The sequence below is a fragment of the Pristis pectinata genome, chromosome 9, assembly GCF_009764475.1.
Source record: "Pristis pectinata isolate sPriPec2 chromosome 9, sPriPec2.1.pri, whole genome shotgun sequence".
Lineage (NCBI taxonomy): Eukaryota > Metazoa > Chordata > Chondrichthyes > Rhinopristiformes > Pristidae > Pristis > Pristis pectinata.
The window spans coordinates 61,226,915-61,243,935 of NC_067413.1; the positions used below are offsets into that span (position 1 = coordinate 61,226,915).

The 17,021-nt window shown below is 38.7% G+C and overlaps 1 protein-coding gene across 6 annotated transcripts in view; it reads right to left on the bottom strand.

Annotated features, from left to right (window-relative positions):
- Window positions 1-17,021, bottom strand: part of LOC127574173 (RNA-binding Raly-like protein) — a 643,109-nt gene that overhangs the window by 119,288 nt on the left and 506,800 nt on the right. For all 6 annotated transcript variants that reach the window (XM_052022948.1, XM_052022949.1, XM_052022947.1 and 3 more), the window contains one exon: window positions 9,747-9,822. In XM_052022948.1, the coding sequence (XP_051878908.1) occupies window positions 9,747-9,822 (76 nt within the window). The remainder of the gene's footprint in view (window positions 1-9,746; window positions 9,823-17,021) is intronic.

The window sequence follows — 17,021 nt, forward strand, 5'->3', positions numbered from 1 at the left end:
ATGAAATAAAAAACCTCCAAACCAGGCCTCTGCTTATCAGAAATATTCCCTTTATTCTATCCTTCCTCCCCCCACATACTTTGTATCTTAAAGCCTACTTTTTATTCCCCTCTCCTTCCCAGTTTTTAGAGAGTCTTCAACCTGAAATATTAACTTTGTTTCTCTATCCACAGATGCTGCATGACTTGCTGAGGGTTTTTTTTTTGCATTTTCTGTGAGTATTATCTGCTTTTTCCTTCTCAATTTATAAAACCTTTTGCTGTTACTCAAGCAAATACCCCTTATGAAACAATATTGCCAAATGATTTTAGTTATGGTATCATCTGGCATTATTATTATTTAGTCTCTTGGATGAATATGGATTTTCTCCGAGGTTTTAATGGTGCCATATGGAACAAAGACATGATGTACTCTATATCAAGATTTACACATTTTTCAGTGTTTAATTGTCTTTTTAGCTCCTTAAATAATGTATTATGAATTATCATTTTTGTTCATTTTATTCTGCGCAGATAAATGCTAGTTGGCTACTAATTACACTGAAATACAGATTATTCTATTTTTGTTTCCACCCCAATACAAGCATGGCCTTTGGTCAAAAAGTGCTGAATAATCCATGGATCCTTGCATCTGGCTAAGTATGAAAGGAAAGAAATATCAGCATTATTTAAAACCTTGCTCTGGTTGTGCCTGAGGAGTATGTAGAAATTCCAATGAAAATATTGAATTCAAATCTTGGAATTCAATTATAACGACAAATATGGAGCAAGAATTATGCATCCAAATGATAATGAACACAAAGGGATCAAAATGTTCTTCATCAAAATAGCAAAAACGGGCAATATCACACCTGTTATAATCCCTGCCAGATTTTCTTTCTTGCTTTGTGCTATTAAATGGAGTTCACTTTCACCTCCAAAGAACTTTATACAGACAAGCTGTTTTGATGATCCAATCCATCAGTATTTTCCTCAAGAATCACAAATCTACCAAAAATAAATGAGAAGAACAATTTGCACTGAAGTAGCCCTTTGAAAGGGAAATCTGCAATGGGCACACTGACATTTTGGATAGGAGGATGAAAATGGTAAATGGAGCAACATAGAACTGGGATCTTTAAGTTAATTTTGCTTTAAAGTGTTCAGTACTTTTCTTTCCATAAAGGGGTTGCATTGTTGCATTAAAAGTGGCTGTTACAGATTAGTTTCTTCCTTTTGTCAAACAGCATGTTCACATAGAGCTGACATTAGCTGAATTCTTGGTTAATTCATGAATATACAGGTATACTAATAACTGAAACATTTGTTGGCATATACGTATCATTTTTCTTTCACCTCTGTTGGATTTAAAACACGTAACTCTCTACCTAGTAGCACTGCGAGAGTACCTTCACCAGCAGCAGAGAGGTGATGGCTCATCAACATATTACCAAGGCAGTTAAGGACCGGCAGTAGATTCCAGACATGCTAGTGATGCTCACCTCCTACGAGTAACCTACAAGTTTATCGGTGAAAAATTACACCGGAAAAAGGCATTTTAATGAAAAGAATGCTTATGGGTGTTCCCAAAACAAGAAGAGTTACGTGGTGGTAGGCAGATCAATTTGGAATTAGTTTATTATTATCACATATGCTGAGGTACAGTGGAAAACCTTGTTTTGCATGCCATTCATACAGATCATTACAACAGTGCATTGAGGATGTGCAACGGAAAATAGTAACAGAGTGCAGAATTAAGTGTTACAATTACAGAGAAAGTGCAGTGCAGGCAGACAATAAGATGCAAGGCTATAACGAGTTAGATTGTGAGGTCAAGAGTCCATCTTATCGTACTAGGGGACTGTTCAATAGTCATAACAGTGGGATAGAAGCTGTCCTGAGCCTGGTGGTACATGCTTTCAAGCTTTTTTATCCTCTGCACGATGGGGGGGGGGGGGGGGGAGGGGGGGGGAGAAGAGGAGAGAGAATTCAATTGTGATGACAGATATGAAGAGAGAGGACTTAAAGTTAATTGTGGATCTGAACTTTGAAGACCAACACCAAAGATAGTTCAGCAGCACAGGATGAAATAAAGCATGATGTGAAGATCAGGAGGCACAAAGCCACCCCACAGGAATCTGCCATTGTACCACATTTGTAGATCCTAACATAGCCACAAAAGTTTGGAATCTGCATTGCAGGCATTGGTTCAGCATGCAGGAAGTTTCAGATCTTCGCCATCTGCTGCAGGAATACTTTCAGCCAATTTAAACCATAGCGCTGTCAAGCTCAGCTCCTCCTATCTTTTATGTGTCTGCCTTTTTTCCAAGGATTCATATCCAATACGTATCACAGATGTACCAAAAAGGTGATTAATGGCTAAGTCACCTTGACACTGCATAGAGAAGCCATTAGATACAGAACCTCAAAATCATCACGCCATTACAGTTTGGCTTATAAATCTTAGCTATAATTGTACTTTAATGGAAAATGCTTTCCATAGAAACTGAATCATTCCTATACAGAAGTGCTATAGCCATGATGTACAGTTAACCTCTACTTGCTCAAGCTGTTGCAGGTCAGACATGGCATCAATGACCATAAATATGAAAATGTCTAAGTGAGTTTTGAGCTTGTGACATTGCCTTTTTACTCTAAATGCATTGATTCCAATCAATGGTGATTCAATATCATACATGCTCTTGCACTGATTGATGTCAGTGATCCAGCCCTTATAGATCACTCTTCACTACACCACACTGTATCCCTAAATGTTAAGGACAATGCGGTGGCAGAGAAAGATGGTATCACATCTTTGTGCCTGGCACCATAAAGCACCTGGTCAGGCATTGGCCTAGTGAGGGTTGAACAGACTGAATTAGAGATGCTTGTCCTCACATGGAGACACACCTGACACTGGCACAATCACCAAAGGGACAGGGGAACTCATATCCAGCTCCCTGGAGAGGTCAAATATCAATTATGCCTCTTTGATGGGTCTTTAATGGCGAGCCAATGGAAAAGAGGTGTGCACCTCAGTGTCAGGCATTGTGGTCACTCCCAGGGGCAGCCACTGATGTAACAAGTACCTGCATATATAGAAGTTGAGGCCATCTATAGGTTCCATACCTCAGTGGGATTTCAGATCACTCCAATCAGTGCTTTTCTTGCTGTTGCTCAGTAGCAGCTTGTGATTTTGCAAGAGCCACACCAGAGTTGCTGTCTGTTTTGGCATCGGTTTGTAGACATCAACAACAGCTGTACAACTTCAACTAATTGTATGCCTGATCCCAAGAAAGGGATTAGGGATAGGATCTACTCGTATCTGGAAAAACATAGACTTATTAGGGATCAGCATGGCTTTGTGCGGGGGAGGTCACGTCTAACAAACTTGATTGAATTTTTTTGAGGATGTAATAAAGATGAGGATAGACCAGTGGAAGTTATATACATGGACTTTAGTAAAGTTTTTGACAAGGTCTTCCATGATACACTGATCCAAAAGATTAGGACACATGAGATCCATGGAGATTTGCAGGATTGGATTCAAAATTGGATGTCAGCATTTCTCATCACTGGTTTTCAGGTACTGCTTATGAGCCATAATACTTATGGCTCATGGCAAAGTACTCCAGGCTCCAAAGCGATGTTGCCGTCACCAGCAACATTCCAACACCAGAGACACACACAGCTATAATTCAAAGACATTTTCAGTCCACCCAAATGAAAGGAAACAGCCTTCCTGCATGTTGGCTACAGCCACAAGTAGGGCTCTGCACAGTGCATGAAAGGTCAACAAGCCACTGTGGTGCCCTCAGGAACTCGTACATTACATTATTAAACATAAAAGGTTTCTGCTAAAAGATGTCTAGATCAAATACATGCACAGTATATACATGCACAGTAAATAAAAAGCTGGAAGAAATCTTAAAATACAGGGGCAATGAAAACTTGAGGGCAAAGAAACAAAAGTTGTTAAATAGTTGTTTCCTCTTACTTTTTGAATGGGATCCCTTAAAAGACATGTGAGCTCTAAGAAATATAATGTTTTTTCCTATGCATCTAAAAGTGGTCCTCATGAATTTGACAATAGGTCTACCTTCTTGTTTGATTGGCCTCAGGTGGTCCCAATGCTAAAATTATTGCAAAGAGTACCAAGTTAAGTCTGAAAAATGTGCACAACTCTAAAGTTTATCATAAAGAAATTCTGATTAGAACAATGACAATCAATGCTTAATGGTCACCTCTATTAAAAGACAGCAGAGAAGCAGTATTTTTCTAAATGTTGCATAGAGTTCTCATGTACCTTATTATACAGGATCCCAAATAAAAAAAATTAGCAAATTTACTTTACAATTGTATTTGGCAAAGAGAAGTGCAAATAGGAGAGACAAATGCTTGTGGTAAACTGCATAGCAGAGTGAAATAGACCAGGCAGGGAACTAATGACTCATATGTAGGAGAAAATATTAAATAGCCTTCTTTAATACATATTTTGATGTTGTGCCTGCAGTAGGTGCACATTGCAATCTTCTTTTGCCATTGATACAATTCAGAAAAATGCCTTAATAATAACTACAGTCAGGTTTCTTCGGAGAATTTAATTAGCTGGCATGAATAATTTAGCAATGTATGACGCCATCAGAATTCTGTCAATAAGTTAATTGATGTTGGCAATATAATTCTTTTTCAGCGCATATAAACATTCAAATATAACTTTCCCACAAGATTCTCAACTGAGCACAACAAAAACAAAATGTGAGAACAAAAACTACAGACATATTAGGTTTCTACATGATTTACCAAATGTTGCCAAAGTTCAAAGCAGAATTTGTTTTAATTTACACGTTAAATCTATTGTTGAACATGAGTCACAATATATTTGAAACATTTTTCCCATCAGACTAGCAAGTTAAAGAATTATAGGTCACATGTGATTAATCAAAGATGCACATCAGTTAAGTGTGTTTGGACAATTGAAATAAATCACTTGTGCACTCTTACGAAGGTGTTCAAATATTATTACAGATGTGAGAGCTCTGACTTGTTATGCTACAGAGTGGAAAGACTTGAATTATGCTTACAGTTTCTCAGTTTGCAAATGCTTTACCGTAATGCAGATTCTCAATTCAATATCGACTTGGCAAGGTCAGGTGCCAAGTATGCGATCAATGATCAATGTAATGGAATGTCTTCAGAGGAGAATGGATGGACTGATTCACATATTTCAAGTAGTAAATGGTGAGGGGTATGGCTTTTATGGCTGAAAGAGCAATTTAGGAAATAGAATGTTAATTAAGTTGATTCCACACAACTCTGTCTGCAGGTGACCTCCTGATGGACAGATGAATCCACTGGTTTATCAGCTTCATTCATGTGCTCCATACTTCCCTCTGTCAGCCAAGGTATGTTTCCTCCAGCACACAAGCTCCACTTTCCTCAATACTGCATCTGCCCTGCCCAATCTGGTCCAGGCAGTAGTTTCATTGTTTAAAGACACTTGGTCAACAATTTCCCATGTTGAGACATGGATACAAGAGAAACAAAGGACTGCAGATGCTGGAATCTAGATGAAAAACACAATGATGCTGGAGGAACTCAGCAGGCCAGGCAGCATCCGTGGAGAAAAGCAGGCAGTCAATGTTTCAGGTCAGGACCCTTCTTCAGGACTGAAGATAGGAAAAGGGGAAGCCCAATATATAGGAAAGAAAAGCAGAGCAGTGATAGGTGGACAAGAGGGGAGGCGGGGTGGGCACAAGGTGGTAATAGGTAGATGCAGGTAAGAGATAGTGATAGGCAGGTGCGGGGGAGGAGGGGAGAGCAGATCCACCTTGGGATGGGTCAAAGGTAAGGACGGAAAAAAAGGGGTATTAAAAAAACAGAGACATGGGGTAGGAAAGGGAAGAAAAGAAGAGGCATGGTTGGTGGGGGGGGGGGGGGTGTGGGGGGATTACCTAAAGTGGGAGAATTCAATGTTCATGCCATTAGGCTGCAAGGTTCCAAGACGGAAAATGAGATGCTGTTCCTCCAGTTTGTGTTTGGACTTCTCCTGGCAGTGGAGGAGGCCGAGGACTGACATATCAGTGATAGTGTGGGAGGGGAGGTTAAAGTGACTGGCAACGGGGAGATGCAGATCACGGTTATGGACAGAGTGCAGGTGTTCTGCGAAACGGTCACCTAGTCTGCGTTTGGTCTCACCAATGTAGAGGAGGCCACACTTGGAATACCGAATGCAGTAGATGATATTAAGGGAAGTGCAGGTGAATCTTTGTCTCACCTGAAAGGGCTGTTTGGGTCCCTGGATGGAGGTGGTGCAGGGGCAGCGTTGCATCTATGGCGAGGGCAGTGGAAAGTTCCTGGGGTGGGAACAGAATGGGTGGGTGGGGGAGGAGTGAACTAGGGAGTCACAGAGAGAGTGGTCCCAGCGAAAGGCAGAAATGGATGGGGAGAGGAAGATATGCTTGGTGGTGGGGTCCCATTGGAGATGACGGAAATGGTGGAGAATGATGTGTTGGATACGTAGACTGGTGGGATGAAATGTGTGCACAAGGGGGACCCTATCCCTGTTGGGTCTGGGAGGGGTGGGGGTGAGAGCAGAGGTGCGGGAAATGGCAGAGATAAGGGTGCGAGCTCTCTCGACCACAGTCAGGGGGAAGCCCTGGTTAGAAAAGAAGTTGGACATCTTGGATGTCCTGCAGTGGAAAGCCTAATCATGGAAGTAGATGCAGCAGAGGAGGAGAAATTGAGAAAAAGGATCACGTCCTTGCAAGAGACAGGGTGGGAGGAGCTGTAATTGAGGTAGCTGCGGACGTCAGTGGGTTTGTAGAAGATGTCAGTGGATAAGGAATTTCCGGAGATGGAGATGGAAAGATTGAGGAAGGAGAGAGAAGTGTCAGAGATAGTCCATGTGAATTGGAGAGCAGGGTGGAAATTTGTGACGAAATTTATGAAACTGTCGAGTTTTCAGGACAATGCCAGTTTTGCTCATCTCCTAGTAACCGGCCACCTTGTTAACAGGCGATCCTTGTTAAATACAGTGGAATCCAGGGCATAAGCAGGTTGTTAAAAAAAAAATCTGAAAACTGTTTAGAAAGCAGGCAGAAATCTGTGAGAGACTTTATTTGTCATCACAGATAAAATTCAGCATTAAATGCTTAGTGTTTTGCTGTCCCTTTTAAGAAAAATGATCTATTTGCATCATTAACACTCAATTACACTGCCATCAGACAATTCTTAGCTCATTCAAAAATCAATGGATGAACAATGCCCACAAATAAAGAACCAAAAATGGAGAAGTTAGAGTCAAATTTCTGTACAATCAAATTATGCTGCAACAATTGGACTATATGAATTTTTAATTATTGTTATTTTCAAATAACAACTTGCCAACTAGTAGTCATTATACAGAAATTTTGAGTTAAATTCAGGTAATTTATCACAATTGGTATTTAATCACAGATGCACTGAAAAACTTTGATTGTGATTGTGTTGGCCTGCAAAATGGGAACTACCCAAATCCCTGAAGAATGAAACTACTTTTGTTCTTATGTCAGGCAGTTTTGCTGTGCTATCATTGTGAAGACAGTGTTTAAAACAAAATTTCTGACTATAATTGCTTCATAAGAACTGAAGAACAATGCAATGTTGGAAATACCCTACTCATCAACAAGCTATAATGTCTGCCAGTAGTTCTGGTCTCATTGCACTACAGAGCTGAAGAATACGGGAATATGAACTCATCAGGAGTGTAAATTGCAACAAATAATGAAGATCGAGTTCTCATTAATAACCAAATTTATTGTTTGTATTGGATTCATAATGCTTACCAGATAATAAGCTAAATTTCACTCTATTTTGCATAAGACCCATGATATATCTTTACTATGGATACAGAGCAAGAAGAGAACAAGTAATAATTAGCATTTTGTAAACATTTTTGATTTCTCCTATGGCACAAGGATACTAACATTTCCCAGATGAGGAGGAAGAACTCCAGCTATAATCCAGCAGTAGTACCCAAATCTAAATTTTCTATCTTCTCCCTGAGACTGTATGCTGTAGCAAGTTGCCAGATGATGGTGGGGAAGTGAAAGGTGGATGAGAAACAGAAAAAGAGAGAGGACGCAAGCCCAGTCCACCTCAAAATCACCAAGACTCCTACTGATTTTTTTTCTATAATTGATCAGCTAATGGCTACTTCTCAAGTCTTTTGTCTACCTTTCAAATCACTCGGGCAGTTTTCACCTTGATCTTAAAATTCTGCAATAGCTATTTGGCAGTAGGTGTGGTGGCACCAGAATTACCACTTAACCCTGCAGAGAGCCATGACCTACCACAAATTTTAGGAAGGGCCTATTTGCATTGTTTGGATGGACTCTTCACACCTTGATCCATCATTGTATGTTGGATGGAGCCATTGGCTTTGGTGAACATGAAAAAAAATCAAAATGTTGAAATCTTCAGCTTTCACAGAAAGCCATTTTTGACTAAGAGCCTGGATATGAAGTTCTTTTGAATTTGATGTTCTTTCACACTGAAATTCTCAGCTAGTTGGAGATCTCCCCTAGTGACACCTCAATGTAGTTATGGTTGGGACATTAAGCTTTAGACCTACCCACAGTCTTTACCAAAACAAGTGTCAAAGATCAGCAGGGTCTACCAGAATGCTACCTGGATTAGAGGGCATGTACTATAAAAGGAGAGGTTGGACAAACTAGGGTTGTTTTCTCTGGAGCAGCAGAGGCTGATGGGAGACCTGACAGAACTTTATAAAATTATGAGAGGTATAGATAGAGTAGATAGCGGGTATCTTTTTCCTAGGGTCGAAATATCTAATATGAAATATCTAAGATGAAAGGGGAAAGTTCAAAGATGTGCAGGGCAAGTTTTTTTTAACATAGAGAGTGGTGTTTGCCTGGAATGTGCTGCTAGGTGTGATGGTGGAGACATATACGATAGAGGCATTTAAGAGGTTCTTAGGTAGTCACATGAATATTGCAGAGAATGGAGGGATATGGACCATGTGCAGACAGAAGGGATTAAGTGTCATTAGCTTAATTAGTTTGGCACAACTTTGTAGGCCAAAGGGCCTATTCCTGTACTGTACCGTTCTATATTCTATGGGTTGCTTTCAGAATTACACCTGCAGATAGTTAGTTGCTTCATTTCCCACCCTTATAGACACCCAGAATTTCAAGGGGTGTAGGGGAGATAAAGGGAATAGGGGGAGGGGGTATCTCTGGGGGGGCTCAATTTCGGTCCAATCTGGTAATTTATGAAACTAATAGGCAAGGAGATAATAAGGCAGTCTCAGACGGCTATGCAAAGGAATGCTTTTCCAAAGTAGGAACGCTTTTCCAAAGTAGGAACATATTAAAAAGATAGATTGCTTAGATTTTGATTTTCAATATAATTGATACAGAATTATTTTCAAAAGCAGTATTTTTCATAAAATTAGAAAATTATATTTGATCACATGAATTTAATATACATGGCGCCCTTCTGAAAGCAAAAGAATTTGTGAATAGCAAATGAATGGCATACTTATGCTATTGCAAAAATAAAATGGCAGATTTCATTCAAAAAAACTTTACAGTCACTGATGGATTGACTGGGGGAAAACATATTTCTGTATATTGGTCTCTTATACAAACTCTGGAATGTCCCAAATTTGTTCAGTAACAACTCAGAGATTTATATTCCACATTTAGCAAATAATTTTCATTCTCTGCATTACACATTGATACCATTAAGTTGATAAGCACTTACCCGTACAGGGCACACAGAGGCCTCTTGGTACCAGATTTGGGTCTATAAGGCTTGGGTTCACCTGCCATATTGATATCTGAAAGAAAGGACACTAATGACATCTTAATGACTTGATGGATTTACATTGTTTGTCACAAAATATTATATGTTACATTTCTTATACCATCAAGTTTAGAATTTAAGTGTACAAAAAAAGTGCCAAATACCAAGAGTAATTGTACTCATACAACTGCAGCAAAGCCATAGGATAGCTAATCTGTACCCCAAACAGTGAGCCTCCAGGTGCCACTGTATTTGGTTTTGGTTGATTCACACTTACAGAGAAGTTTCCAAGGCAGGTCGCTTCCCACTTTGTCTTCAACAAGAGTCAATTAAGTTGACATTCAGTCTTTGTGACTCAGTGATTTATCTTCTTTCAGTGCTTCCATTCCACAGACAGCTTTTATGACAAGAATTATGATTTGGCTGTGCAATGGTAGTGATACTTTCCACTGCGTATGTTATAAAAGATACACATTTACATATTCTATGGTCCTGATTAACGACTTTTGCATTAATCTTCTAAAAGCTAAATGTAAGAACCTCAAGCTCCAGGTTCTAATCAACCTGCTAATTACTTTAGGTTACTCTAGGTACCTATTATCTTGAGAGCACGAAAAAATCCACCATTTGCTAATCAAGTTATCACAATGAAACAACATTATTAAAACCTGGGAAATGACTACATTCCTTACCCTCTATTTTTTGGTTCCAAAGAAGGAAAACCCAAGCTGAGACAATGTCTCCAGTTATACAATTCCCCAGTTCTGGCAATATCCTCTTAAATCTCCTTTGCATCTTCTCTAGTGCTATCACATCCTTCCTATAGTGTTGTAAGCAGAACATGGTGGCAGTTGTCTATTTAATAGTTCACATGGTTCTAAACATGACTTCCCTACTCTTGTATTCTATGCCTCAGCCAATAAAGTATCATACATATTTCCTTATCTCCACCTGATCTGTATGTCCACAGATCTCCGAACATGTACACCAAGATCACTCTGTTCATTTGCACATCCTAACATTTTTCAGCTATTCACTTGCTTTGTTTCCCTTGCCTAAGTGCATTCATTGAATTCCACTTACTAGATTTTTCCACCAGTATTTTTATATGGCCTAACTTTTTTCCTCACTAAACCACATTGCCAATGAAGCCACAAAACAACAATTGTGGCTCCTACATTTAAATCCAAAATGCTTACATAGACCGTGAAAACCAAGGAGCAAGTACAAACCTCTGCAGAACCTTACTGCCTACAGCTCTCCAGTCAATAAAATCCTGTCCACTCCATTACCCTTGATTCCTCTTACAGAAATAACTTGGTAATTTTCCCCAAACCCATTCGGCTTTTTACTTCCTTGATCAATTTGTCATGAAGGACTTTGTCAAACAAGGGAATCAGAGGATGTGGGGATTGGGTAGGAAAGTGGATGTGTCAGAAGATCACCATGATCTTATGGAATGGTGCAGCAGAGTCAAGAAGGGGCTGTGTGGCCTCCTTCTGCTTCTGTTTCTTATCTTGGTCTTGCTATTTAGTGTTTATTCAGCCTGCCATCTGAGAACAGGAGGATCTTGTGGTGGCTTATAACACAAGCAAAATTCCAGGAATGTTTGGTCAATACAGTTCTTGAAAAAACATTGTGTATGGATACTAAAACAGGATAGAGTGACAGCACGTCATTTATTTGTCATAATTTGAAAGCCATATGTTAACGATTCCCACTGACCAGGAAGTAGAAAATTAGTTAAACCAGAACCAAGTTATTCCTGTTTCCTGTCATGTAGATTTGCTCCAGGTAACTTCCAAGTAGGATAGTACGTTAGTAGATACTCCATCCTTTCTTACATAAGCAGGTGCACCAGGGAATTCCCCAGGCTATCCGGGGAATTTCATCCTTCAATCTGTCAGGCTCAATGTTCGTTAAAATGTTCAACAGCCAATGGTATCAGTTGCCTGATACTTCCATTATTACGACCCTTGTTGGTGTTGAAAGTACTTTTCTGTAGCTTTTACTTCAAGTCAGAGAAGGGTTTGGGGAAAAAAAACTGGTGTGTGCCCACTCTCCCTTCCTGCCAGGATCTACACAATTTGAACAAAAGTGGGTTCCACTCTTGTGCCAGCTAAGTAGGCCCATCAGAACTTTGGCCCCACCACAATTCATCTTTCAATGGCTTCACACCTAACAGTACTGCTTCTTTGGTCCATTCTTCAGCATATCAGATTAAGTGTAATGTGGCTCAAATAAACATCCATTTAAGTTAACAAATGAATGCAAATTTACTTGATTAATTCTTGGAAGAAGTGTATTATCCTGAGGACAGTCTGAATGAGATGACAGTTTAGAAAAATGAGAGGTGATCTCATCGAGCCATACAATATTCAGAGAGGGAAAGACAAAATGGTGCCAAGAGGGCATTTCTTCTTGCTGCAGCAGTAAATAGGGCATTAAAGAGAATAGTAACAGCAGGAAACCAAGCTATAAAGCCCTTAATGTTTTCCAAAGATAACACTGAAAACGTGGCAAAGTGCATAAATTTAATCAAATGATCCAAAAGTTTCTGACTCGATATTATGCCTGAATCTGCAGTTTTCTTCTCATTTTCAGAAGGATAAACATATGTCCTTTTTATCTTCAATTAGCCAATGTTGAAGATAAAAAAATGCAGATGTTGAAAATCTGCCTTCCACTCCATCATAAATCTTCCCTTGTGTTCAATCCTTCTCTCCTTCCTTTCTCTGCATCCTAAGACTTGTCTTCTAGCTTTTCCCAGTACTAGGAATGGGTCATTGACCTGATATGTTAATTCCAATTCTCCCTCCACAAAAGTTATCTGACCTGATAAGTACCTCCAGCAGTTGTGTGTTAAATTCAGCATGGAATACATGCAGATGATGAGCCACGGCAAGCCACAGTAATTCCATTAATACTTTATTCTTTTTTTTACATTGTTAACGCATTGAAAAATGTTGCACATAACATAATCTGCAAGCCATTTCCAATGTCTCCTTATGGCCAGTCTCTTTCATTCATGCCATACATTCTTTGGTACTACATTTATTGTTGTCATATGTGAATTTTCCTGCCTCTTCTACTTCTGCTGCTCCCTCTCTATTTCAGTAGCAACCCAATGATTATCCATTGGTTTGAATAGTTAGGCTATTAACATAGAATATGAACAGTGTGGGCTCTAAGTATTGACCTTCAAAGAATTCCATTCAACATCTCCCCTAAAGTCAAATTATGGGAGTCTGACATTTCTACAGCTCTTCTAAGGAATCTATGGTAACAAAAATAACATGAAATGTGTAACTCATCACCTCATTAAAACTTTCAGTTAGCTGGTTCACAAATAAATGTTCTTAATTTCAGGTTTCGCTCTGATTTCCTGTATCTAAGTTTAAAGCAGAGCCTTCATTAAGATCAAGGCTAATTAAAAATTGCTGAAAATCAGTATAAATCATGTTATACTATCCGAAATTAGGATATTTGTCATATAGAATTGTCTTTTCTAGATCAATGCTGATTGTATCCTCATAGAATGCAGCTCAATAGTGTCCCTGACTTCATTCTGGAAATAGATTCACTTGCTATTAATGTTCAGCTAATGGGCCTTCAATTGACTGGTTATGTTTGCTGATCTCTCAAACATACATTTGATCACTTCTAGTTTTACGTCCTAAGTTCAGAATGATTCCTTCCTCATTACGACAATCAAGATCTGAAAATGATTCTCTAATTTCCTTTGACACTACAAAAATATGGCATCAAGGACTCTGGTCATTACCGGGTCCCAAATCCTTAATTTCCTTTGCCTTTTGATTTCAAATTGGGCCCACAGCAAAAATTATCTTCTCCAGTAACTACTTCCTAAGGAAAATCTAATCTGATATGGTAATTTATTCACTTTTATGCTTTCACTGCACATTAGAGTGAAATACTTTAATGGACAATCATATTCAGGATGTATATTAAAGGCATAAAAGGTGAATTGAAAGGTGAAAGAAAATGTTCCAGTATGATCCAAAATTCATAAAATTAATAAAGCTAAATACTTCTGAACAAAATTTCTCTGACACCTTTCATATTTCCACAACAGCCATCCTGTATATTTACATAAAGTTCCAGTCAGCTAAGCTCTTTTCAAAAACTTTGATGTTAGTACAGCTCAACATTAGCGATGTAGTGATGCCGTAAAAAAAAAATGGATAAAAAAATAACCATTCTATCTAAAATAATGTAATTTTTTTTAGGTATTAGCTCAGAAGATCATTAGTAGAATGACTTAGCAACAACTTTCACAGATTTAGTAGGACACAATTTCCCTGACACTTCTGAGGAGTGAAAGATCAAGTAGACTATGGCAAGCTTGTTGAGCATGAAACTTCCAGAAAACATTTGACAATGTTTTGTATGAAAGGCTGTAGGGGAACAATTGCAGCAGGAAAACACATTGATTAAGAACTGGGGACAAGAGATACTGTTTGGGAGAACTGAGCATAAGTGTCGAGGTGGACAGGAAGTTGATGACCAGACTCCCATCATTGTCCTACTTTTAAGAACTAGTCACATCCATATTCAACAAAAGATTACAAATTTGTCAAATATGCAAGGAATACTGAACTAGGAGACCAGTCAAAAGTTAGAGCAAAAGCTAGAAAAAAATTGGCCTGTATTACCTGTGTGCAAAGACAGTGAAAAAATTCAGACAATTTTAAAGAGAACTTGTTTTAGTTAATGTGGTCAAACTGCTCAATCATTCACATGACAACAGGGCCAAAAGGAACCTAAATTGCAGTCACACCAGTAGAAAATACTTCAAGGGGAAGGCATGATCAAGCAATGCAGTGGCAAGATAGCATCAGATCTTCAGTACCACATTCAATTTTGGGCACCAAGAGAGAAGGAAGATATTTAAATCTTGGAGGTTTTGCACAATGTACAATCTTGGTCTTTTATATGATGAGGAGAAAGAGTCAATGTATTTGGGGTCTTCATCTTGCAAGAGGTACAACACAAAATCTGAAGTATAAATTTCAATCAAAGCGCAAGAGTGAGGATTTGAATTTTGGGTTTAAACTATTAAAAAGGTTACATCTGGGACTGATATGAAACATTCCGCGCCCCCCCCCCCCCCACACAAAGAATAATCAATACATGAAATACTGACATAGAAGTCATGGAGGCGTGTAAACATTAGAATCATATATTTAATAATTGGGAGGTCTGGGAAGGGTCTGAATACTTTTGCTTAGATAGGCTGCTATTTGATTGTATTTTCTAATTATGCAAGAAATGAGCCCTAAATAATACCTGAAATGAGAAGAAAACGTGGAACCATTGGGTTCATCCTGACACCGCATGCAAAGCCTGAGAAATCATTAAACCATATTAGGACACACCACCTGCCAAATACATACAAATAACATGGCTGATGGACTGGAGCAAGGTATCAATAGAGACTCACAGAAATGGTTCAGGTCAAAACATTTACAGGGCAAATTGCAGGGAATGATAAAGGAAAGGGAGACCCAAGGATTCTTTGCAAAATACCAATGCTCTTCAGGTCCCAGTAATAGTTTGTTGCATTTCCTTTAGCTAGAGATCCACCCCATAGCAACTTTTCCAAGGCAGACCATACTCCATGCCGTTCACATGACGCGCAGTTAAAATAACTTGACGTTAAAATGTTTTTTTTGGGAGACTGCACTGTAGGACTTGAGGCTCATATCAACTTGTAGACTTGCATATCTCTTGACAACTTGGAGTTAGAATAGTGGCAGGCTTTGAATCCACTTGAATAGAGTGTTAAAGAAGCTGTCACAAGTTGAAATCTATTCTTATCAGATTTTTTGGTGTCAATAATTCAAAAATTTAAGTTTCAAAGATTATCTTTTTGAAATATTGACACCAAAAAATCTATTAAAGAGGTTAAATTTGGGACTGATATGAAACTTCACCCCCCCTCCCCCCCCCCCCACCCTTACACAAAGAATGATCAATACATGAAATACTACCATGGAAGTCATGGAGGTGTGTAAATATTAGAATCATATAATTAATAATTGGGAGGTCTGGGAGGGATCTGAATACTTTTGCTTAGATGGGTTGCCATTTCATTGTATTTTCTAATTAGGCAAAAAATAAGCCCCAAATATAATATGAAATGAGAAGAAAATGTTGAACCATTGGATTCTATACATCTGTCTTATATATATATATTTAAAAATTAAAACCTAAAGTACTGCAGTTACTATTGAAACATGGCACATTAAGCATAATTACTGAATTAGCATTCTTAAATCTACAACTGTTCTCATCGGTATTCAGTTTCAGTCTCACAAGAACCTTTTCCATTTTGAAAGAACCTCAACCTCATTTTTTTGCTCAATGAAGCAATTTACACTCGAAATTTCAAGAGCAGTCAAAACGAAGCAAACACAAGGAGGGCTAAAATCTTTTGCTTTCTCCCTTTGTCTGTTTAAGCAGTGATCAGGAATGCATTCTGCATTTCCTTACAGCAGCTCATTCATCTGATGATAATTTCCATGGTAATTCTGTCACACTTAACTCCTTTCACACTCTGATTTTCAATCTTGGCACCTTTGATGACTCAAGGAGATTGGTGCAACACCACTGTTACATTGAAAAGTGGCAGAACTCAAATCACAAGGTTTATTGAGGGAGTTGCCACAGCAATGATTGTAAATGTAAAGCAAATTACACTTAACACAGTTGTCACTGAAAGGAGCACAAGAACAGTCAATCCCAAAGTAGTCCAAGAAATCAGAGAGAACCATCATTCCAGTAGAGGGCATGAAACGGGTCATTGTGCAACAGGACATCTCATAAAATGTCCAGTCAATTTGAGTTACAATTGCATGTTTCCGTTTTGAGGTTTCACTCAAACTCACTGCAAATGGGAGCAAATACCAATGTGGTTAGGTCTAGAGGACATCCAGGACCTTGGTAAACAATAGTGTTAATATGATTAAGCACAAGCTGCAGATAAACCTAGGACGAGGGTCAATTAGAAAGGGTGAATTCCAAGCTGAATCAGGTGGAAGAAAAGTAAGTGAATTAGGAGAGGAAAAAAAACAATATAAAGAAAATGTATGTGAAGATATAAATATTGACATTTTAAAATTTCTGAAATATCACAACCTAAAGGAATGAGATACAACATCTGTAATTGTTTACTTTCTTGGCAAGAAAGATGGGTTGGCAGAAATGATC